This window comes from Danio aesculapii, chromosome 18 (assembly GCF_903798145.1).
Source record: "Danio aesculapii chromosome 18, fDanAes4.1, whole genome shotgun sequence".
In the NCBI taxonomy this organism is placed as follows: Eukaryota; Metazoa; Chordata; class Actinopteri; order Cypriniformes; family Danionidae; genus Danio; species Danio aesculapii.
The window spans coordinates 48,094,163-48,117,742 of NC_079452.1; the positions used below are offsets into that span (position 1 = coordinate 48,094,163).

Genomic DNA, 23,580 nt, shown 5'->3' on the forward strand with positions numbered 1-23,580 from the left:
AATGGTTGTCTAGGCAGTTACTGTAAGTCACTGATGTCAACATGTTAATATAATGCACCATAAAACACAAACAAACGTGCCAAGCTTGTCAAGGCAAGGCAAGTTTATTTATATAGCACATTTCATACACTGTGGTAATTCAAAGTGCTTTACATAAACAGGAATAAAACAGACAAGTATAAGAAAATAAAAACAAATAATAAATTCAATTTATTTTTTATTTTTTCATAATTCTTTTTCAAAACGTGTTGTTCCAAAGCTGCTTTACAAAGAATAATGTGTGCAACATAAAATACTGCTGTAGAAAAAGGACAATATTTTTTCATTGTTTACATGTGCACTCATAACAATCTGAATATGTCTTCGCAGCTGATTCCATCTGTATATGCTCAAGAAATGAGCCAAACCACAGAAGAGCGATTATCAAACACATCCGAGATGCGTCCGCCTCGAATCTTGGCGCTCTTAGACATGAGCGAGACCACACATCACAAGGTAAAATGCCATTATTTTAGCATGCTCAGCTCCAGTGCTTAATTAATTAGTTTGCTCTTCTACATCACTGGGTGCATCCCTTAGCAGCAACATTTTCAAAGTTGATTAAGGTCATCATTATAGTTTCTCTCTGGGGAGATACTGAAGGCTTTTAATTTGTGCAGTATAGCAATTGTAGCTGTTTACATTACGTTTGTATGTCAGGCTTTTATACTGACTCAATATTGACTAATACAAATGTTAGGCAAACTGGATTTGATGGATGTAATTATATGTGAAAACCTCCTTAATGCTACATGTTATGCCTCAACACAACCCTGTGTGACACAGCACACATTTTGGTAACACTTTACTTAAAGGGCCTGTTCATTAGGTTGTCATGATACCGTTGTAATCATGTCATGACTTACTTCATGAAAGTAATTGAGAGTTTATGCATGCTTATGCTCATTTTCTTTTACAACTTAACATAACAAAATACAATACAACTTGTCTTTGTCATGACAACTGGATATTATGATGCTGTAACTTAAATCATATCTTATGTCATAAATCTGTCATAAACATGATTGTCATGAGGCATTATAATTGTGTTATAAATATTTTTCTGATCACTTTTTGCAGTGAAACAAAAGGAATTGGTCACGAAAATGTCTTATTAAATGTGTCAATACTCTATCAAATAAAGTTATAGCAGCGGCATTAATATTTAATGACATTTAATGACAAATTAAATTTGTTCCACTGTAGTTGAGATTAAGAAATATATTAATTACACTGCTATAAAATTCATGACAATTGTAATGGCCTCATGACCATAATGTTTATGACTGATTTATGACAAGTTATGTTTTCTTGGTAATGTCAAGCTGTCATGATAAAGACAAAGATTGGTTATGATGCTTTTGGTTATGTCAGGCTCAAAGAATGTCACCTTTGAATTAAAAAAGACATAACAGAGCTAATGACATTTAATGACAGCGGTCATAAGCATGAATAACATCTGATTCATGGCATGCATCATGTCTTGATTATAAAGATTTCATGGCAGTGTTATGAACACCCATTCAAGTAAAATGTTGACCTAATTTTTCCCCCAGTAAAATTAATATTTTAATCATGCAAAAATATATTTAATGATCTTTTTCATACTGAAGATAAAATATAGAAGCGATTTTAAGTGTACATTTTTTCAGATATCTTCTAAAAGTCTGATTTTGACATTTGCCTCATAGTTTTCCTCATTAGATTTGGACCAGGCCATGTTTCAGCCGTACCCGTCTGAGATTGTGTTCCAGAACTACTCACCATTTCAGACATACAAGGTGCCCTTAGAGCTGCGGAATGGTGACAAGGTGACTTTTTTGCTTCGGATATTATATTATAAATTTTTATATATTAAATAGTCAGTGTTATATTTGAGCTATAAGGTATGAGAGGCCATGCCATATTAAATACACAAGGTCACAAGTGTGCTTTCTGCTTTCTGTCTGCAACACCTTCACAATACATCACACATTGAGTATATATATATTTGTGTTATAAAACTTTCACATCATGTGTTTCAAATATTCAAGCCAATATTCACGAAAACTATGTATATGTTATTAAAAGTATTCTGCCATGAAAATGACTGACAATGATAGTAAACAGCTACATACAGCAACAGACTGACACTTCTGCGCAGAGTGACACTTCAACATGTATTACAAATGTCAAAGTGCTTCTAATTCTGATTGACGATGCTTTGTAAGGAATTCTCTGTGCTAGGTTTTGTTAGCTGTATAATGTTTTCATTCATACAATAACTCCTAAATATTTCAGAATGTATTGTTAAGATAATTTAAATGAATAAATAATTCAACAATCTTTAGACTAAATGCTTACTGTATATAGAAAATATAAAGCTATGAAAATGCTGCAGAACTTGCTGTCTTTATTGATCTAAAGTATATGTTGGTAAATACACTCATAATATATTCATAAAAACATCGGTGGTGTAAGGATTTAAAGTTATGAAGCTTTATTTGCATACAGTCACTTTTGAGTATGATATTTTAAGGTAATTTACACCAATATACAGTGCATCCGGAAAGTATTCATAGCGCTTCAGTTTTTCCACATTTTTTTATGTTACAGCCTTATTCCAAAATGGATTAAATTAATTTATTTCCTCGAAATTCTACAGACAAAACCCCATAATGACAATGTGAAAAAATGTTTTTTTAAATTGTTGCAAATTTCTTAAAAATAAAAAACCTGAAAAATCACATGTACTTAAGTATTCACAGCCTTTGCCGTGAAGCTCTAAATTGAGCTCAGGTACTTTCTGTTTCCACTGATCATTCTTGAGATGTTTCAGCAGCTTAATTGGAGTTCACCTGTGGTAAATTCAGTTGATTGGACATGATTTGAAAAGGCATACACCTGTCTATATAAAATCCCAGGGTTGACAGTGCATGTCAAAGAACAAACCAAGCCTGAAAACAAAGGAATTGTCTGTTGACCTCCAAGACAGGATTGTTTCGAGGCACAAGGCTAGTGAAGGTTACAGAAAATTTTTTGCTGCTCTGAAAGTTGCAATGAGCAAAGCGGCCTCCATCATCCGTATATGGAAGATGTTTAGAACCACCAGGACTCTCCCTAGAGCTGGCCGGCCATCTAAGCTGAGGCCTTAGTCAGGGAGGTGTTTAATAACCCGATGGTCACTCTGTCTGAGTTACAGCGTTCTTCTGTGGAGAGAGGAGAACCTTACAGAAGGACTGCATGGTGGCAGCATCATGCTGTGGGGCAGTTTTTCAGCAGCAGGAACTGGAAGACTAGTCAGGATAGAGGGAAAGATGAATGCAGCAATGTACAGAGACATCCTGAATGAAAACCTGCTTCAGAGTGCTCTTGACCTCAGACTGGGGCGTCGGTTCATTTTCCAGCGGGACAATAACCTAAAGCACACCGGCAAAATATCAATTTAGTGGCTTCACAACAACTTGGTCAATGTCCTTGAGTTGCCCAGCCAGAGTCCAGATCTAAATCCTATTGAACATCTCTGGAGAGATCTGAAAATGGCTGTACACCATCATATCCCATCCAACCTGATAGAGCTTGAGAGGTACTGCAAAGAGGAACAAGCAAAAATTCCCAAAGACAGGTGTGTTAAGCTAGTGGCATCATATTCAAAAAGACTTGAGGCTGTAATTGCTGCCAAAGATTCAACAAAGTATTGAGCAAAGGCTGTGAATACTTATGTACATGTGATTTTTCAGGTTTTTTATTTTTAATAAATTTACAACAATTTTCAAAAAATCTTTTTTTTCACATTGTCATTATGGGGTATTGAGTGTAGAATTTTGAGGAAATAAATGAATTTAATCCATTTTGGAATAAGGCTGTAACACAAAAAAATGTGGAAAAAGTGAAGCACTACGAATACTTTCTGGATGCACTGTAGGTTAATACAATAAAATAACACAGGTATATTAATTTCTGCTACCAGTAACTGTTATGTTTATGTTTATATTTCCAGGATAATTAGCATTACCTGTGTCGTCAGTGGGCAGCAGATACACCCATGATTTTAAATATTTCTTGCCCGAAATTACTATCAGTATCATAGATAACATTTGAAGTAACAATACATTTACATACAGTTGTGCTAAGAATTTTTCCTGTGTGACTGAAACTCTTCAAACTAGGTTTTTTTAGGTCAAGTTTTTGGCTGTAATTAAATTATGCCCTCTCTCAGTGAAATAGCAATATGGCTGCTTGAGCACTTCCGGTGGTTTCACGCCTGAGAGCAGTTTAAGATGCAATGAGCAGACCAGTCATTATAGAGTTCAGTGAACATGCCTCATCTAATTCAAGCTCAAATAAAAACACTGAAAACTGTCAAATTAAAAACTAAAATCTGTAACTGTTCTCATACACTGGTATTAATTTTGGCAGCATTTTCTCACTCACATGCATTTGCTTATCTTTCAACATGGAAATAGTAATTTTCCATCTTGCACAGTTCAAACTTCTGTGGTTTATGACCATTTGGTCAGTTTGCCTAACAAAAAGTTTCACTCAATTTTAAAAACATACACTCAAAAAATTATTTTTGCTGTTTGATCAAACTACTTAATTGAAATGAGCTTAAACAACACAATTCTTAATTTTTTTGGGGAGAAACTTAATTGTTTTATGCTGAAACATACTTAAATTTGTAAAAACTAATAAGTTAACTGAATTCCTTCCAATCGTCCCAACACAAATGAGTTGTGTGGATCCCAGCATTTTTTATACTGGACAAACAACATGTAAAATAGAAAGCCTTTAAATACTATTTCCTCTACACTTCACAAAGTATAGTCGTGGTCACATCATTTTCCTTTTTGACTAATCACCATCTCAGACAGGATCTATCTATTTTATAAAACCATATACTACACAAAAAAACATCTAACAATATTATTACATTTAGTCGTGTATATCTTTATACTTGTATGCTTTAATAATAACTTTCAAAGGATAGAAACTGAAATTTAAAAAGGATTTACTTGCCGGAACAATTGGTAACACAGGGCATTTGCATATCACTCTAATCATGTCATGGACATTTTTCAATTACCAGGATTTATGAAAACCTTTACCGACTCCCTTTCACTTGTATACAAAATAGTGGCACAAGTGTAATTGTCCTTGCAAATCTTTTGTGTGCACTTCTGGTGTCAGTTGCACAAACTGCATAGACTTGTCTTACAAGTTAGTCATCAAATTATTTTCTGCAAGACATACAGTAACTGTTTCATTGAAAGATACATTGGTCTAATTGGAATAACAAAACAGGACTGATTTTCCATATCCATGACTGATTACTCCTAATCAACTGCTAGTTAGTCATTCATTCATTTATTTTCTTTTCGGCTTAGTCCCTTAGGGTTGCCACAGCGGAATGAACCGCCAACTTGTCCAGCATATGTTTTACCCAGTGGATGCCCTTCCAGCTGCAACCCATCTCTGGGAAACATCCATACACACTCATTCACACTCATACACTATGGACAATTTAGCCTTCCCAATTCACCTGCACCACATGTCTTTGGACTGTGGGGGAAACCGGAGCACCCGGAGGAAACTCACGCAAACACAGGGAGAACACGCAAACTGCATACAGAATAGCCAACTGACCCAGAAACGCCAACTGACCCAGCTGAGGCTCGAACCAGCGACCTTCTTGCTTTGAGGCGACAGCACTACTACTGTGCCACTGTGTCGCCCTGCTAGTTAGTCAGAATAATTAAAACATAGTAGCAATGTTTGTACTACTTGCTACTCTATTCATTGCACAAATCTGTCCTGTGGCATATATGATTTTGTTCACATTCATCAATAGGTTTTTGACCATGCAGTTATATCCACACAATTTAACATCTTACACTATTTCTTTAAGACATTTACAGATTCTGTTGTCTATTTTCATGTATAATGATCCATGACTTAATGTAGACGGACTAGTTGCTGCCTATTGCAGATTCTTGAGCTTGTAAAGGTTATCAAAGAAGACCTTATGAACATATTTCCTATTAAAGCTGAAATAAGGAAGCCATTTTACATTTCAGATATCTGCTGATACAGTATTTGACTTTTATATTTTTCGTCTTTAAACTTTCATATTCATTGGTGACATGCACCGTTTCAGATCTTGCTTTATTACTTCAAGACAATTCATGATTCTGTTCAATGTATAATAATCGCTGGCTTAATGTTACTAACTCTTGCAGGTTCCTCGACTGGTAAAGGTGACTGTAGAAGACTCACTGTACTTTAAAGTGGTGAGCCCAATAGATGTTAGTAAGAAAGTGGCTCCAGGCATGGCATCTACATTCACCATTCTCTTCACTCCACAAGAGAGCAAGGTAAAGTTATTAGTTCCAATAGAAATGCAATTGACGCTATTTTATTGGTTATACATAAATCGCCATTGCTAGTGCACTTCGAGGACACTTGCTTGTATTTTTAATGAATGAGAAAGAAAATTTGAATTCAGTTCAATTAAATTCCTGTTTATTTCTATAGCGCTTTAACAACGTAGATTGTGTCAAAGCAGCTTAACATAGAAGTTCTAATAATCTGAAACTGTTTCAGTCGAGTTGAAGTTCAGTTTAGTTCAGTTCAGTGTGGTTTAATTTTCACTGCTGAAAGAGCGAATCCATCGATGCGCAGCTCCACAAGTGTCAAGTTAATATAAAACACGGTCTTGTAAATGAACTTTAACATTAAGTTAACATATAATTTCTGATAAACTGAGGAGAGCACAGGGCACTAGAGACTTAGTGTTTACCATGACCACTTTTTTGTACATTGGTGGCTTTTTTAGTTGATTTTTAATCTTCTTTTTTGTTTGACATGAAATATGAATGCAAATTAGGTCATACTTATGTCAAATTTAGCCTATTAAAATAGTTGTGATAGTTCAATTGAAGAAAGACAGTATAATTATTTTTCTTCTAATTGAATTCTGTGTTGGGTTTAGATGCAAGGGTTTTTAGCATGTGGCTGAGGACTAACTTTCAGTAAAATTCAGTAATTTCTGAAGCCTTGGGTTTATTAAATTAAATGTGATGCAAGATATTTAATGGGAAATTCAACTTTTTTTCTCAGTAATCTTTTTTGACTATGGTAAGTGTGCCATTGCTAAGACTACAGTATATCCCAAAAAGTGTAAACATTGAACTTTCAGGCATTGAGAGCATTCTGCTCAAATATTTCAATCGCTTTCCAGCTTGACAATTAGTGAGAGTTAAGACAGTGGTTTCTATTTCTGGCAGGCCAGTGTATAAAATCATAATACTGCATGTGGGAAATAAACTCAGATTCATTTAAAGCAAAGCAAGCTAATATTCAAAGTCTTACCAAAGTATTCATAGACAGACAACTGGGTAACACTTTATTTTAAGTATTTGAGTCCATTTGAGTATTAGTAGACTGTCTGCCTAATATCTGTTGATACTGCTGCTAAACAGACATTTAACCAACTATAAGAAACTTTGCGAGTACATGTCAACTTATACTAACCCTAACCCTAAACCTAACTCTAATCTAACAGTCTACTAATAATCTAATGAGAATTAGTTGGCATGTAGATGCAATGTAACTTAAATTCAACAAACCATTAAAATAAAGTTGCACCAACAACTGGTTGAAACAATATTAAAAATGTCTGTGTTTTTACAAAAATGTAAAATCTGATAGAATATCTGTGTTTTAGTCTAAAGACCAACAATAAATTTATGTTTTTGCTATTTACTGTCACACCTCATATTAACTCAACACTATGTAACTTTTTTTGCTTATGGCCCTACCATAGATGATAATTGGAATGGTTTGCTACCAGTGTTGTGAATGCTGTCAAGTATAAGTTTCTCCATGGGCAGTGCAAAACACATTAATTTTTCAATGGTGCGCTCCACTTTTCTTGGTCTTTGGTTGGGGCAACATCAAACCACACACGCACGACATTGAAATCAATGGGTTTCATAGCGCAGCACTTTCCACGTCTGGTGTGAGAGCTGATTCATATTGCACAGTTACGTCGGCTGGAGGGAGAATGAAACCTGTGCTCTGAACAATTCTGGGTGGTGCAAGAAAAACGTAATCTTTTTTTTTGATCATTTTTCTCTTTTGTCCAATTTGCGAAAATGCATTTTTCAGGCAATAACTTTCTGAAAATTCTGTGCACTCCTATTTTTGAGACCTGCATATTAGATTGTTTAAGTGTTTTTAGAGTTAGGTGGCTTACTCCACCCAGCCAAAACAAAAATATCTTTAACTTACAGGGTCTGAGTGTACCATGCAAAGTTGCAGGTGTGGTTTTAGATGACAAAAGGCTGCACAGGTAGCAGCGTCAGTATAATTAATCTGGTTAAGAGTTGTTTTACCACTGAAATAATTATAGAGACAAAAAAATATATTGTGTTGCTTTAAATAGTTAAATACTCAAAGAAAAAGACTAGCCTTAGACTTGAAACTACAGACTGTCTCTGTAAACAACCACTGACTTTCAGATGCTTGTATTGCAGGATTATATCCACAGTGTCATCTGTATTACTGAACGTGAGAAGTTTGAGGTGCCCATTCGTGCGATAGGACCCCGTGCCATCTTGGACTTTCCTGACAGTCTCAATTTCTTAGTGTGTCCAGTCAAGTGCTTATCCCAGAGAACTCTGCTTGTGCGGAACATAGGAAATTGTGAGGCTAAATTCAGGCTCAGCACATGCAGGTAAGAGAGTAGTGTCAATACAAATTGTTTTGACGTTGTAGTAGAAAGACAGTGTGTCTGTAATAATGTATGTGTTCCCAACAGGCCATTTTCTGTAGAGCCATCTGTAGGGACGCTTGATGTTGGTCAATGCAGGCAAGTTACTGTTGGGTTCATGCCTAAAACCACAGGGGATCACAGTCAGGTTTTGCTGCTGCACTACCATTCAGGTACTTGCTGCTAATTACATTACCACAATCTGCTCTATCCACAAACTCCTCTTCTGCACACTGCTATATGTCACTGTGACACAAGTACTGATTTCCTCATCTCCATCCCACTCACATGTGTAAATGATCTTATTATTAACCTTCACGGTTAATGTCTCATCATCTTTCTTTTTTATACTTTTTATAATTATAATAGTTTTAATGTATTAATACTCTTTACTTTTCACAGCCCGCACAGACAAAAATGTGGGTGACATTTAAAAGTAAAACATCGCATAGACACATCACATAAGCTGAATTACATTATACTATTTGTGGCAGAGTATATCTCTTCATGACTTTCCTCAAGGTTTTGTGGAATTGAATGTATTATTCTTTAAGCGCTGATTACCCTGGGGTTAGTACGATTAAAAAGCATCAGTTATTTTGTGGTATTTGAGCTCAAATTCATTTTTGTTCTTTCAAGGGGTAGCCTTTAGGTGGATAGTTCTATTAATAAATCCTATTACCAGATTTTTTTTGAGCCTGATATGCCTGGTTATTATTGTTATAAATAATACATTCACTTATCTGTGTGATGATGAGGTATACATTATAATAGTCTAATAAAAATCCTATTTTGGAATTTTCAGAACATGCCACAAAATAAATAACTTTTCAGAAGTTTAGTCAATAAGACTTTTTTTACAGACATGTTAGGAATCAGAAGTGGCTAAAAAAGGATCTTTGCATGGTTACTAAGGCCCAATCCCAATTCTACCCCTTAGCCCTTCCCCTTACCCCAATTCCCAATTTTCTGTAAGCTTGAAGGCATAGAGCTAAGGGGAAGGTCTAGATACCCCTTCAAATCGAGATTTTTCAGGACCACACTCGAAACCAATAGGTAAGAAATTTTCCCAGAATACACCAGCTACAATGACAGCACAGTACACTTATTCCCACATTGTATTGTTATGATAACATGATATCGTTGCCTTCTGTGATTTCCTGAAGATGAATACCAAAAAATAACGCAACTGGAATAACTAGAGCAGTTGTGATCGTCAATCTCATATGAAGCAATAGATCGTGATGACATATGATGACGTGTGCTGGTGCTGTAGTGCTGTCCCATTTCTTAGGGGTAAATTTTGAAGCCCTTCCCCTTCACACTCTGTTTTAAGGGCCAAGGGCCCTTACAAAAATAGAATTGGGCGGTACAAAAATAGAATTGGGATTGGCCCTAATTCTATTTCAAATTTATGCTCATTTAGATTTTTTTGAACTAATAAATATAGATTTTTTTTTAAATTTATATATATTTATACAACAGTTCTGTCTGGTTCTCGAATCTGATTGGCTTATAGCCATGAGATATTAAAGTAATATCAGCACTCTTACAGCCTCTTCACCCATGTGTATTACTCCGCCCACACGAGTGGCAAGCAGAGGACCACAGTTTGACAAATATTGCAGCTGTTGGACAACATAATGTACTTTTGAGGTGAGAATGTAGTTGTTTAGATTGCAAAAGGATAGTGATATAATTTTGGAGATTCAGTGTGGAAATCTCTGTAGACTGATGGCATTTTATGCCTTTCAGCTTTATAATCCTAAAATGTGAGCAAAATCACCTGTTTTGTCATCATTTTAGAAATTATGCTAGAGAATCATTCAAATACTAGCTCTAAAGTGACGTTTGTGAAGTAGGAAGGGTTTCTGCTGTCAGCTGGAGATGTGTATCAATGGCGGAGGAAAGTAGTTCCTCTTAAAAAGGGTTTTTAGACTCTCCGTGTTTGATTTTCTTTTTTCATATCCTTGATTATGCCATCGAACCGTTGTATAAATGCAATATCACACTCGTAGCAGTGCGATATGACCGTATATCATCACTGGTGGGGGCACTGAGGCACTCGGTCTGCGGGCTTAAGCCAAAGCACGCCTCCCATCAGCGCCGATATATAGCCGTATTACACTGCTACTCGTGTGATATATCTATATATGCTTCGAAAATCTACATCAGTATAACATCAATATGCTCCAATAATTAACAAAATGGGATTTTTCCACTACTGTATATGATTAGACGATTATGAAAGCATTTTGGATATGATGACATACAGATATACAGTAATAAAAAAGTTTTAAATAGAAAATTCAATATTTAAGTTGAGAAGGCATAAAAACAGGAGCAGTGAATGCAATATGTGGTAATAAAGCAGCATTTACCCAATGGGACAGTTGACTGCTTTCCCCATCTGCCCTGAAACTCTCTAACAGCTACCCTGGGCCAACAGACGTTCATTTTTTATATACCTTGTTTAGTTTTTTGACAGGAAAATAGTCGGCTACCCTTTGAACTTTTAGGAGCAAGTGATTAATGCAATGATATTTCTCATTATTCAATAGTTTATATGTTGTTAGGATTTGTTTGATTATGTTTAAATGCTGACTCATTGTTTTATGTGAATCAGCTGCAAACGGAGAAACATTATTCACAGGGTGCCTGAGAAATTTTAAAATACAGATTATGTGGTTGTGTAAAAGAGTGTGTTTAAACTGACATGGCAGTGCGAGCATGAATTATTGTCTGTGTGAATGTGCGTATATATTTCAGCCTATAATTCAGCATGTGGTTTGGGAATGTGTGTGTAAGGTTTTTGCAGGTGCTCAGCCTGTCTCACCAAATAAACACACAGGTCTGCTGAAGGCCATCGGCATTAACATTTTAATATGCGCTCTGCTCTAAAAATACTACTTTGCGCCCGTCAGGGGAGTATCATTTTTAATTTAGCGCCTTTTCCTGTCTCCTACTCATTTATGTTTAACATGAATCTGCTTTGGAGCATGTCTTCATTGGTTTGGTTGAGGGGTTGGCAGAAACATCTCCCTGTCGTCCCAGCTGCCTCTCAGATAAGCACATAGGGCTGTCTTAAATCTCTAAAGGGGATCTCTCTCTGCTCTATAGGGAAAACAATAACCTTGCACTGTTTTGTACTGAAGGTATAATGCTTTCAGCCAACATCAATTCTTCTATAGAAAATAAAATTTCTTGCTGACTTCTTAAATAGAAATAAGCTAAAGCAGCAAAATTGCTGAACTTCACTTTATTGCATTCAGTCGACTTAAGAATTTTGAATTGAAGCTACATGAATTGTCGGAACATGCAACAAAAATCAGTCTAAGGCACTCGAAAGATGTGGAAAAAATATTAAAAAGCCTTTATTCACATGGGTAATCTTAAAAAAATGTGTTTCGGCAGAGAGCTGCCTTCATCAGGGTAACCACTTGAAGTTTTACCCAGGTTACTCTGAACGCAGCACTCTGCCGAAACGCGTAGGTTTTTTAAAGATTAGCCATGTGAATAAAGGCTTTTTAATATTTTTTCCACATCTTTCCTGTGCCTTGGACTGATTTTTGTTGCTTGTTCCAATGAGTTCCTTGCCCAAAGAGCACCAACATGTTATTTGAGCTACCCCAGAGCCCTTTTTGTTTATTTTTTATATTTTTATACACTGTAAAACCCAACAGTCAACTTTATCAAATGAGATGAGTGTAGTAAACTCAAAATTTACTAAAAGTTAAAGAGTTTTGAACTCCGTGTTGAAGGGAATGAGCTAATTAAAAACATCATTATTTCAACTTAAATGAAGTAAGTTCACAGTACTCGTATAGATTAGTTTTTTTATCTCAAATGATTTGAGTTGACTTAACTTTTTGGATTTTACAGTACTCAGTTGGTTTGAGTTCTCTTCATTTATTGGGTTTTACTGTGCTCAAAATGATTTGTTTACTCGAATGGAGTAAGTTCACAGTACTCATTAGGAATAGTTTTTAAACTTAAATGGTTTGTTGCAATCATTTTTTTTTCCAAATGGTTTGAGTTACAGTACCTTAACTTATTACGTTTTACAGTGTACATGAATTGCTTTTGTTGCAATAACTTAAACTTCACTGGTGGTTTTTCAGTTTTGCATATGACTAAAGTGGAAGAGTAAATGCTGAAATTAGGCATTGAAATAATTTTGTGCTCCTTTTACTGTTAAGTAATTTATTACATGTTGAAATGGTGTTATCAATGTGTTGAGCTTATAGTTGGGTTATTGGATGTCTACTATGAACGTTGTGAACTCTTGACTTGCTGGCATTTGAAATGGTAATAAAAGATATGTTCTTATTTATTTTGTTAGTTTGATTTTACGTTTTAGTAAATTGTGGTAAAAATTGTACATTTTACAAATTTTTTAACTAACAAATTAAATAATGACATGTGGAGTGGCATAGTGGCTGAGTGGTTAGCACTGTCGCCTCACAGCAAGAATGTCACTGGTTCTAGTTTCGGCTGGGTCAGTTGGCATTTCTGTGTGGAGTTTGTATGTTCTCCCTGTGTTGGCATGGGTTTCCTCCGGATGCTCCAATTTCCCCCACAGTCCAAAGACTGTAAGGGAGAAGTGCTATAAGTGAATTGAATAAACTTAATTGACCATAGTGTATGTGTGTGAATGCAAAAGTGTATGGTTGTTTCCCAGTACTGGGTTGCAGCTTGAAGGACTTCCACTGTGTAAAACATAAGCTGGATAAGTTGGCTGTTCATGCCGCTGTGGCGACACCTGATGAGGGACTAAGCTGAAGGAACATGATTGAATGAATGAATAAGAACATAGCTTTAGTTCACATTTTTAAGTCACCAACATACAGATGTGGCCGCTGAGAGTGCGCGAGTGAGTGAACGTGACAACACGCAATGCTGCAGTGTTGGGCGGTACAGCACAAAATGGTCTAACACAAGTTAACATAGTGAACATACTGAACTGATGTAGTAGTGCACACATGGAGAAGTGCAAAGGATAATAAATAGGCTAATTATGATTGTCTCATCAATAGTATCATGAGTTTTGTTATGATGGTTTGTTTACTGAAAACTATATTTTCAAAATGTTGAGGATCAACTCCTAAGGGTTTGAATGTTGTTTCATAAGAAGCAAAAAATTAAGTACCTCAATAAAAATATAATAAAAAGAATTTCACCACAAGAAAATTAACTCCTGCAACTTTATTTTTCATGATTTTGCTTCAGTTCAGTTTTTTTTTGCTTTTTCAAAACATCAGTGTTCTCCTTCAAATTACAGTTTTTTTTTGCCTTGACTTAACTTGACACTATGAAATATTTAAAAGTAATGTATTGCTATAAAGTACAGAATTCTAAGAATCAAATGTGGAAGAAGAAAAAACCCATGAAAAATGCATTCAGACATTGATATTAAAAGACCACATTTAGCGTACAGTTTACTAATAAATGTGTTGTGTGCAGACAAGCAGTGGTCAGATTTTGAAGGTGCAATATGCAAAGATTAACATTAAACATTTTACTCCTACAGAAAACCATTATACTAAAGACTTAACATGGCTTAATCTATTGAAAGTGATATTAGTAGACCAAATTCAGAATCCATCTTATTTCTGATACAAGCTACAGGCAAACAGATCATGGTTTATGAGCTAAATTGCAGATTGCAGGTGCTTTTCTCTTCAATAGAAAGCCTTAATAAGAAGAAAACTTAGTGTGTCTTAGGGTGACATGGTGGTGCAGTGGGTAGCGTTGTCGCCTCACAGCAAGAAGGTTGCTGGTTCAAGTCCCGGCTGGGTCAGTTGGCATTTCTGTGTGGAGTTTGCATGTTCTCCCTGTGTTGGCGTGGGTTTACTCTGGGTGCTCCGGTTTCCCCCACAGTCCAAATACATGCGGTAGAGATGAATTAGGTAAGCTAAATTGTTCGTAGTCTATGGGTGTGAATGGGAGTGTATGGGTGTATCCCAGTGATGGGTTGCAGATGGAAGGGCATCTGCTGTGTAAAACATATGCTGGATAAGTTGGCGGTTCATTCTGCTGTGGCGACCCCAGATTAATAAAGGGACTAAGCTGAAAAGAAAATGAATGAATGAGTGTGGCTTAATGCATTTAGTGAAAGAAAAGGACCAAATATGTTATACAGTTTATTTAAACATTTACTTTGTAGACGCAAGAAGATGAGCCCAGAATGTAAACCCAATTCTAAAAATGCACATCAAGTGTTTTCTCTTAAAAATATCTTTATAAATATATAGCTTTATTGTAGAATAAAGTAATATAAAGGCTCTTTAAATGTTATACTATAGATTGTGGGAAAGTGCTTAATATGATATTTTGTTTTATTTGTTTTTATTCTTCACACACCTGCTTGCTTAAATAAGGAGCACTATATAAAGAATTTTGGTCTTTTAATTTTATTATTATAGTCTGTTATGCGTCATTAAGTGTTTAGTATAGGAGGAAAACAGTTTGCACATCCCATCTGGCCATCTGCTTGCCTTATATAGTATTAATAAGTTGTAGTGTTCTGTTTGGTTTCCTTGTACTAATTCAGAAGTTACAAAAATGAATCAAATCCTAGAGCAATGGTTATATTATAGTAGAAATACAACCAGTTATTTGGTTTAATGATTGCAGTGTTTCTAAAAGTCTCTCATTTTCAAGGGTCAGAAACTCTGTGGAATGTGGATGCCAAGCATAACCATAGCAAAATGTGTAGGTTTCTAAGTGAAGATGATGCTCACTTTTCTAGAAAAACTTTAGCAGATTCTTAGTCATACTCAGATTGGTTTAAATACACAGGATTTCTGTTTTCGAGCAGCAATCTTTATCATCCCCAGCTATAGATCACATATGGTTGCGGCCAGAAGTTACCGATAATTATCTATATTATTTAATAAATGTCCCATTAAATTGTATTTTATTAACATCTACCCTTACCCCAACCCTAAACCCAACCGTCACAGTAATGTAAAAACAGATCTGGATTCTTCTTTATTAGTACAGCTGATTAACCATGTGGATGGATGATAACAGCCTTCTGAGCCTACTAGTATAAGCACCTACTGGCCCATATTCATCAGCTGATAACCCCTGATAATGCACATTCAATCGAGTAATAACATTACAGGTGGTCTCAGTGTGAGTGATCTTTATGTAGAACTGCATGACCAAAATAATGAATGAATCTCAGAACAAATCATACAGTGCATCTGAAAAGTAGCTCATAGCGCTCATAGCACTTTTTCCACATTTTTTATGTTACAGCCTTATTCCAAAATGGATTAAATTAATTTATTTTCTCAAAATTCTACACACAATACGCCATAATGACAATGTGAAAAAATATTTTTTTAAATTGTTGCAAATTCATTAAAAATAAAAACCTGAAAAATCACATGAACATAAGTATTCACAGCCTTTGCCGCGAAGCTCTAAATTGAGCTCAGGTACTTTCTGTTTCCACTGATCATTCTTGAGATGTCTTAGCAGCTTAATTGGAGTTCACCTGTGGTAAATTCAGTTGATTGGACATGATTTGAAAAGGCACACACCTGTCTATATAAGGTCCCAGGGTTGACCGTGCATGTCAAAGCACAAACCAAGCATGAAGACAAAGGAACTGGAGAGAGGAGAACCTTACAGAAGGACAACTATCTGTGCAGCAATCCACCGATCAGGCCTGTATGGTAGAGTGGCCAGACGGAAGCCACTCCCCACCTGGAGTTTGCCAAAAGGCATCTGAAGGACTCTCAGACCATAAGAAACAAAATTCTTTGATCTGATGAGACTAAAATTGAACTCTTTGGAGTGAATGCCAGGCGTTACGTTTGGAGAAAACCAGGCACCACTCATCACCAAGCTAATACCATCTCTACAGTGAAGCATGGTAGTGGCAGCATCATGCTGTAGGGATGTTTTTTCAGCAGCAGGAACTGGAAGACTAGTCAGGATAGAGGGAAAGATGAATGCATCAATGTACCTCATTGACCTCAGACTAGGACGACGGTTCATCTTCCAGCAGGACAATGACCCAAAGCACACCGCCAAAATATCAATGGAGTGGCTTCACAAAAACTCTGTGAATGTCCTTGAGTGGCCCAGCTAGAGCCCAGACCTAAATCCTATTGACAATCTCTGGAGAGATCTGAAAATAGCTGTACACTGTCGCTTCCCATCCAACCTGATAGAGCTTGAGAGGTACTGCAAAGAGAAATGGGCAAAAATTCCCAAAGACAGGTGTGCCAAGCTTGTGGCATCATGTTCAAAAAGACTTGAGGCTGTAATTCCTGCCAAAGGTGCATCAATAAAGTATTGAGCAAAGGCTGTGAATACTTATGTACATGTGATTTTCAGGTTTTTTATTTTTAATAAATTTGCAACAATTGCAAAAAATCTTTATTCACATTGTCATTTGGGTTATTGTGTGTACAATTTTGAGAAAATAAATCAATTTAATCCTTTTTGGAATAAGGCTGTAACATAAAAAAATGTAGAAAAAGTGAAGCGCTATAAATACTTTCCAGATGCATTAAACATACATGTCCTGTTGATGTCTTATATGTTTTGCTGGAAGATCATTTAGAATATTGATGAGTCATTATTGTCAACTTTAAAAGACAATTGTGAATATATGATACAAAGTTGCATCTCGGACCATTATTCCAAGGAAAATTGCACTCCACAAAATGTGATTGGTTGGTTTACCTGTCAGTCATTTAATATAGTGTGCAGTTCTTGACCATTCAAAGTGACCAAAGCTCCCAGACCTTCAGCTGTCAGTCTGAGGTCTGGCTACATGAAACTAGTGTACATATAGTGCACATTCACTCAATCAGTGCCTCTGACAAATATGCAAATAAGAATGCTTACCCAGGGTTTGGAAATGAACTGAATGGTTTGAAACATCAGAATGCTTAGGATTAATTGTTAACCCAGAATTGTGTCTCAAGATGTGCCAGGGTTCCCTAGATTGACTCAGGGTTAACTAGTTTGATTAGCTGTTATAGATCTCCTGGGGGAAAGTTATTGGATCTGTCTTAATATCGTTTGACAAAACTCTCAAACTCTAAATGGAAGAACACACAATTTATTAGTACACTAATTCAATTCTTTCATCTCAGTTTTATAGTCTTTCAGTCAGCGAACAAGCAATTTCCTGTAATCTGTGATGTGCTCAGCGGAGATCTAAAGGTTTGTGTCCACGTTACTCATTTACAACTAGAAGACGGGTTTAAAATGAACAGCCAAGGTGCAATCTGGCACAGTGCCGTTAAACTGCACTGTTTTGAGTGTCCATGAATAATGGACTACAAAGCTAAAGAGTTACTGAAGCCCATGTAGTCCCTCTGAAACCATAATCTGTTTAATTACCAATAGCTGGAAGAAAGTAGAGACACTATCTCCTCTTTGCAACACAGCCAAGGGTGAGTTACTTAATCTGTCCTACATTTTCAGATGTCTCCCAGCTGTTTTGCTTCATATCATCTGCCTTATCCAGGCTGCAGAGTTTGCCCATTGACTCTAAAATATGCATAAGGAGCCAAAAAGCCCTGGGTTTTAGCAGTGGGGCAGAGGGGATCCTACCTACTAGTACACGCTCTCGTTCTTACAGCGTGAAAGTGATTTCCTTTTAAGCGACACTTGGGATTGTTCAAAGGATTTCCCTCCCATCATTTCTGCAGATATTTCTGCCTGTAAATAAGGAACGCATGCACGGAACCTCAGCATGATAAACGGTTTGTTTCATGCATGGTAATGCGTGTATCTCATTTCTTAGATTTCCCGTTACAAATTGCGGTGCAGTGCATTACCCATGGCTTGTTTGCTATTAACGGTGTTCATATAGAAACAAAATCTCATTATCTTTGCATTCGGTGACAAGAGATAAAGGGGGAGCTGTGAGCATCTAGATCTGTTTAAATGGCAACATCGAAGTGAGGAAAGCTAATGAAAAAAACAGCATTATGGTCGTGAATGAAAAAACACGATGCACTAAAGCAAAACAAACAAAAAAACACATTATCTTTGTTGCATGGGTCACAGGTTGGGTTTTCCATTTTGTATACAGTGTATCAATCTCTCTCTTCTGTCTATTCAATAGTCTGTTTTCTGCTCAGACAGCATAACATAATGCATACAAAACATGTCATGAAAATAAATAAGATAATTACTGCTGTACGTTGAATGAATGGTTAAAATGTACTGTAAGAATACAATGCACGAATTGGCAAATTCCTTAGAAATGCCACAGAATTGGTGGCTGGGTTATTAAATATGAGTAAATAAATGGAATAACAAATAAATAAGTAATACTCTCAGAAAATCTGAGAATTAGACAATAAACATGGACAAAAATAACTTTTTAATAACTTTTTACCCAAATTTGGGCATTTTTAGCGTTATTCATATATTTGTTTTTCATTTGAAAATGCATAATTCATTCACTGTAGCCTTATCAAGTCCTAATGTACACTAACTGAAAAAAGTCTTGTCGTCGATCCCAGTTGTAAGAGCAACAAATAACTTGACTTCTAGTTCATCATTTGGAAAAGGGGCAGATTCATCTGTTGAACTCCATCCCAATCATCAAAAATACTGCAGAAGACCTATTGGAACCAGCATGGACCCAAGATCCTCATAAAAAAACAGTCAAGTTTGGTGAAGGAAAAATCTTTACAAGTATAGAGGCGTGCTAGAGATCTGCAGAGACGATGGCAACATCAACAGTCTGGGAATCAAGACATTTGTGCTGCCCATTACATTACAAACCACAGGAGAGGGCAAATTCTATAGCTGGATAGCGCTCCTCATAATTCAGCCTCCACATCAAAGTTCCTGAAAGCAAAGAAGGTCAAGGTGCTCCAGGATTGGCCAGCCCAATCACCAGGAATGAACATTGTTAAGCATGTCTGGGGTAAAATGATGGTGGAGGCATTGAAGATGAATCCAAAGAATCTTGATGAACTCTGGGAGTCCTGCAAGAACACTTTCTTTGCCATTCCAGATGACTTTATCAATAAATTATTTGAGTCATTGCAGAGATGTATGGATGCAGTCGTCCAAGCCCATGGGAGTCATACACAATATTAATTCTTTTTCCACTGCACCATGGCTTTATATTCTGTACTGTACACTATTTTAGTTAAGTGATAAGACTTTTGTCTAAGCAAAGTCAGACCTTACTGTCCTATTTAAATAATAAAAAATCAAGGCATGATCATATTTTATTTTGGTAAAATAAGCTTAATCTTGAGGCCTTTGCCTTTCATATAAGCCACTATTGATACCAAATGATCAACTAGAAGTCAAGTTTTATTTGTTGTTCCTAAAACTTTGAAAGGCGACAAGACTTTTGTCTGGTAGTGTAAGGCTAGATGATATGACAAAATATATTATGATTGTTTTTATTTATGTAGCCAGCTTTGCTTAAAAAGGTAACTTCAACCTGATACAAGCAATTTTATCTTTATTAAAAACTTGCAAAAACATCTATTAAAAGAAAATTAAATTCCAAGTGCACTGTGAGTAAAGTGATCAGTGGTGTAAATGTAAAACAAATGTGCTTGTTAATATGTAAGAAACATAACAGCAAATAACGTATAATTTGTCTCAATCATTCAATTGTTCATTTTCCTTCGGCTTAGTCTCTATATCAGGGGTCGCCACATCGGAATGAACCGCCAACTATTCCAGCATATGTTTTACGCAGTGGATGTCTTTGTACTGTGAGGGAAACTGGAGGAAATCCATGCTAACACGGGGAGAACATGCAAACTCCACACAGAAATGCCAACTGACCCAAGCTGGGACTTGAAGCTGTGAGGTGACATGCTAACACTGAGCCACCGTTCTTGGTTTTGTTTTGTTTTATATAAATATGCACTTGACTGTGTTTGACCATTATGTCCTCATCTTGTTTTTAAAATTCAGTTCAATCCTGACTTCATGAGTACAATTCAAAAAGTGCATATTGTATGAATAGTCTTTTTAGGATGACTGTTATGTTCTACTGTATGATACTGATTATTTCAATACTTAAAGAGCCCTTATTTTGCATTATAAAAGGTCATATTTTGGTTTTGAGGGTCTTTATCAACAGGCTGATATCCATCCAAGGTAAAAAAACACTTTCATTGTCTTATAATACAGTATGCATTCATTCATTTTCTTTTCAGCTTAATCCCTTTATTAATCTGGGGTCGCCACAGCAGAATGAACCGCCAATTTATCCAGCATATGTTTTACGCAGTGGATGCCCTCTCAGCTGCAACCCATCACTGGGAAACAGTATGCATTTATTTTTACCTAATTATCCCAATGACTCCCTTATGATTTGTTCAGCGATTCAGGTTAATCTGCTGTGATTTGTCCAATGACCCGGTCTGTTGTGATTGGTTGACTGAGTTCAGTGCAAGACAGAGAGAAACGCCCACCACATGAAGTAGCAGAGAGTATGTGAGATCCCAATGCAAGAATGCAATAAAGCAATGCAGTTAAACACCGGCATATTACTCTGCTCTTGAACCTTATGCCAAGTAATAACAACTACACACATTCAGTATTAATCCACACAGTGGCAAAAGTTGAACAATTTTGAAAATTGACCATGCCACATGTGTCTAGGAACAGCTGATGGTGGCCATAGCAAAGACAAACGGCTCCATTTAACTCCATTCCATCATTGATCATCATCTTCATGTCATGATCTTGTAATCCCCCACGCTCCGAGAGTGTCTGAAGGAAAAGACGTGTTCACGTTTTTCCGGATCCGGCACTACATATTTGGTGTACCATATCAACGTTGATGTGTTCAGGTAAAAGATTCGAACCTAACACGATTAATTTATTCAACTCTGAGTCGACAATTTTGTTAAAGAATCAATAGTTTTAACAAAGGTGCACTTTCAGATTTGGACCTCAGCTAGATGTTTTCATTCGCTTAGTGCAATATTACACTTTAAAAAACCCATAATATGGAGTCTTTAAATAACATAGCAAAACAAAACATTTGACTTCGTTGATAAATGCGATTTTTTTTTATTTATTATTTTTGTCAGAATCCATATTGTTTCAACACAAGACTTCCAAGAGCAAATAGCTGTTTGCAATTGTATGCTTTGGTCATCTCAGGTTTGTTTTCATTTGATCTGGATGGCCAAATGTGTATTCCACAGTCTACCTTTATGATATAAGCAGACCACTTTCCTCCTCGAGAAGAACTCCCTAATCTCGGCAGGCTTTTTAGAGTGCACTTAAAGAGTGAGCTGATGAAGACATCCCACACACACAAACTCATTGCTGCACTATGAAAGCTTTCCTCATTTCCCATTCTTCTCCCCTCCCCTCTCTTCTGAACAGCTCCCACAATCCCTCAGCCTGCTGGCAGATGCCGTGTCCCATCAAAGACACAATTTCCTTCCCACTTTTTTTCCCTCATGAAGCTTCAAGCATAGAGACAGAGGTTAAATGTCTCTGGCTCATTTGTGAAAAGTGATATCTATGGCAAATTAATCAGTGGAGAGACTAAAAGGATGGGAGAGCGAGACTGGAAAGGAGCAGAGAAAAGTGAGAAACCATAGGACACAACCTGCCTTTTGCCTTTATTATCTTCAGAATTTCACTGATTTCATTTCTTCTCCTAATGTTTTGATACACCCGCTCTGATATCACTCTCCCTCTCTCTGTCTTTCTTACATAATGTTTTGTTTTTTCCCCATACAGCTTCTTTCATCTCCTTCTAAGGCTCAAACTCTTGTTGCTCAAACATTTATGCAAATACTTCCACTTCAGGTACAGCGTACAGTATGTGCTGGGGTTTCAATGCGTTGTTTAAAATGAGCACTGCCCTTAAGCTAGGAGACATGCTTGGATAGCAGTCGCTGTAAAGAAAAATGATCCAGGCTCCCGTCTCCTCTTTCTCACACTCTTTAGCCTCTGCTGCACAGCACAGAAAATGGTTTGGTGAAGGCATATAGTGTTACAAATTGTTTACATTGTGCAAGTCACTGTTTTTATTTTTGCGGTTTAACCTTCAGCTGCAGTTTTTGCTGGTTGTATACAATCTATTAGCATTACAGTGCATAATAATAGAATACAAAATTGTGCATTTGGCAATCTCAATAGCGGAATTTGTAGATTAGCATGTACTGATTAAAATTAGCTAGGCTCACAAAAAATGTGTGCTTGTGGTGAAAACGTAAATTCCTGTATGTTTCGTGGCAGTTGGCAGGTGAAATGTCTGGTGAGTGGTGCTGAAAAGTATGTTTGGTTATAACATAGGCTCATTCTGAAAACGTACCCCATACATTTCTGGAGATCATAAATGATGTAGCTAGAAGTACGTATGGCTGCATTTTAAAATGAATGCTAGGGGGCGGAACGATACCATTGAAATGGTATTCATTGGACTTGAAATGCAGAGTAGAGTTGACTACGATGATGGGGTTCAAGTCTGGCAAAGAATGTTTCCAAAAAGCAGGTAAGAGAAAAACAAAAGCCCAAAAAAAAAAAAAATAATAATAAAGAAGTAAATAACAGGGTGAGAATGTGGTAACGTCTGAAAATGTGGTAAAAATCAGGCTGCAGGGCATTTCTTTTTCTGGATTGCTTTTGAAAACACTGTCGGTTGGGTTTAGGGAAGTGGGTGGGTGCTGGTCAATCAGTGCATTTTACAACACTATCAGTTGTGTTTAGGGAAGAATTGGGTGGGTCAGTCAGTCAGTCAGTCGACAGCGGTCTCTGGTGGATTTACGCAAGAAGAGTAGACGCGAATGGCACTCGTAAGAGAA

The 23,580-nt window shown here is 36.5% G+C and overlaps 1 protein-coding gene across 1 annotated transcript in view; it reads left to right on the forward strand.

Moving 5' to 3' along the window:
- hydin (HYDIN axonemal central pair apparatus protein) overlaps positions 1 to 23,580 on the forward strand; it is a 145,276-nt gene that overhangs the window by 1,121 nt on the left and 120,575 nt on the right. Inside the window, exons 2-6 of the mRNA XM_056478776.1 lie at positions 370 to 495; positions 1,731 to 1,850; positions 6,258 to 6,392; positions 8,556 to 8,755; positions 8,840 to 8,964. Coding sequence (XP_056334751.1) covers positions 370 to 495; positions 1,731 to 1,850; positions 6,258 to 6,392; positions 8,556 to 8,755; positions 8,840 to 8,964 — 706 coding nt within the window. The remainder of the gene's footprint in view (positions 1 to 369; positions 496 to 1,730; positions 1,851 to 6,257; positions 6,393 to 8,555; positions 8,756 to 8,839; positions 8,965 to 23,580) is intronic.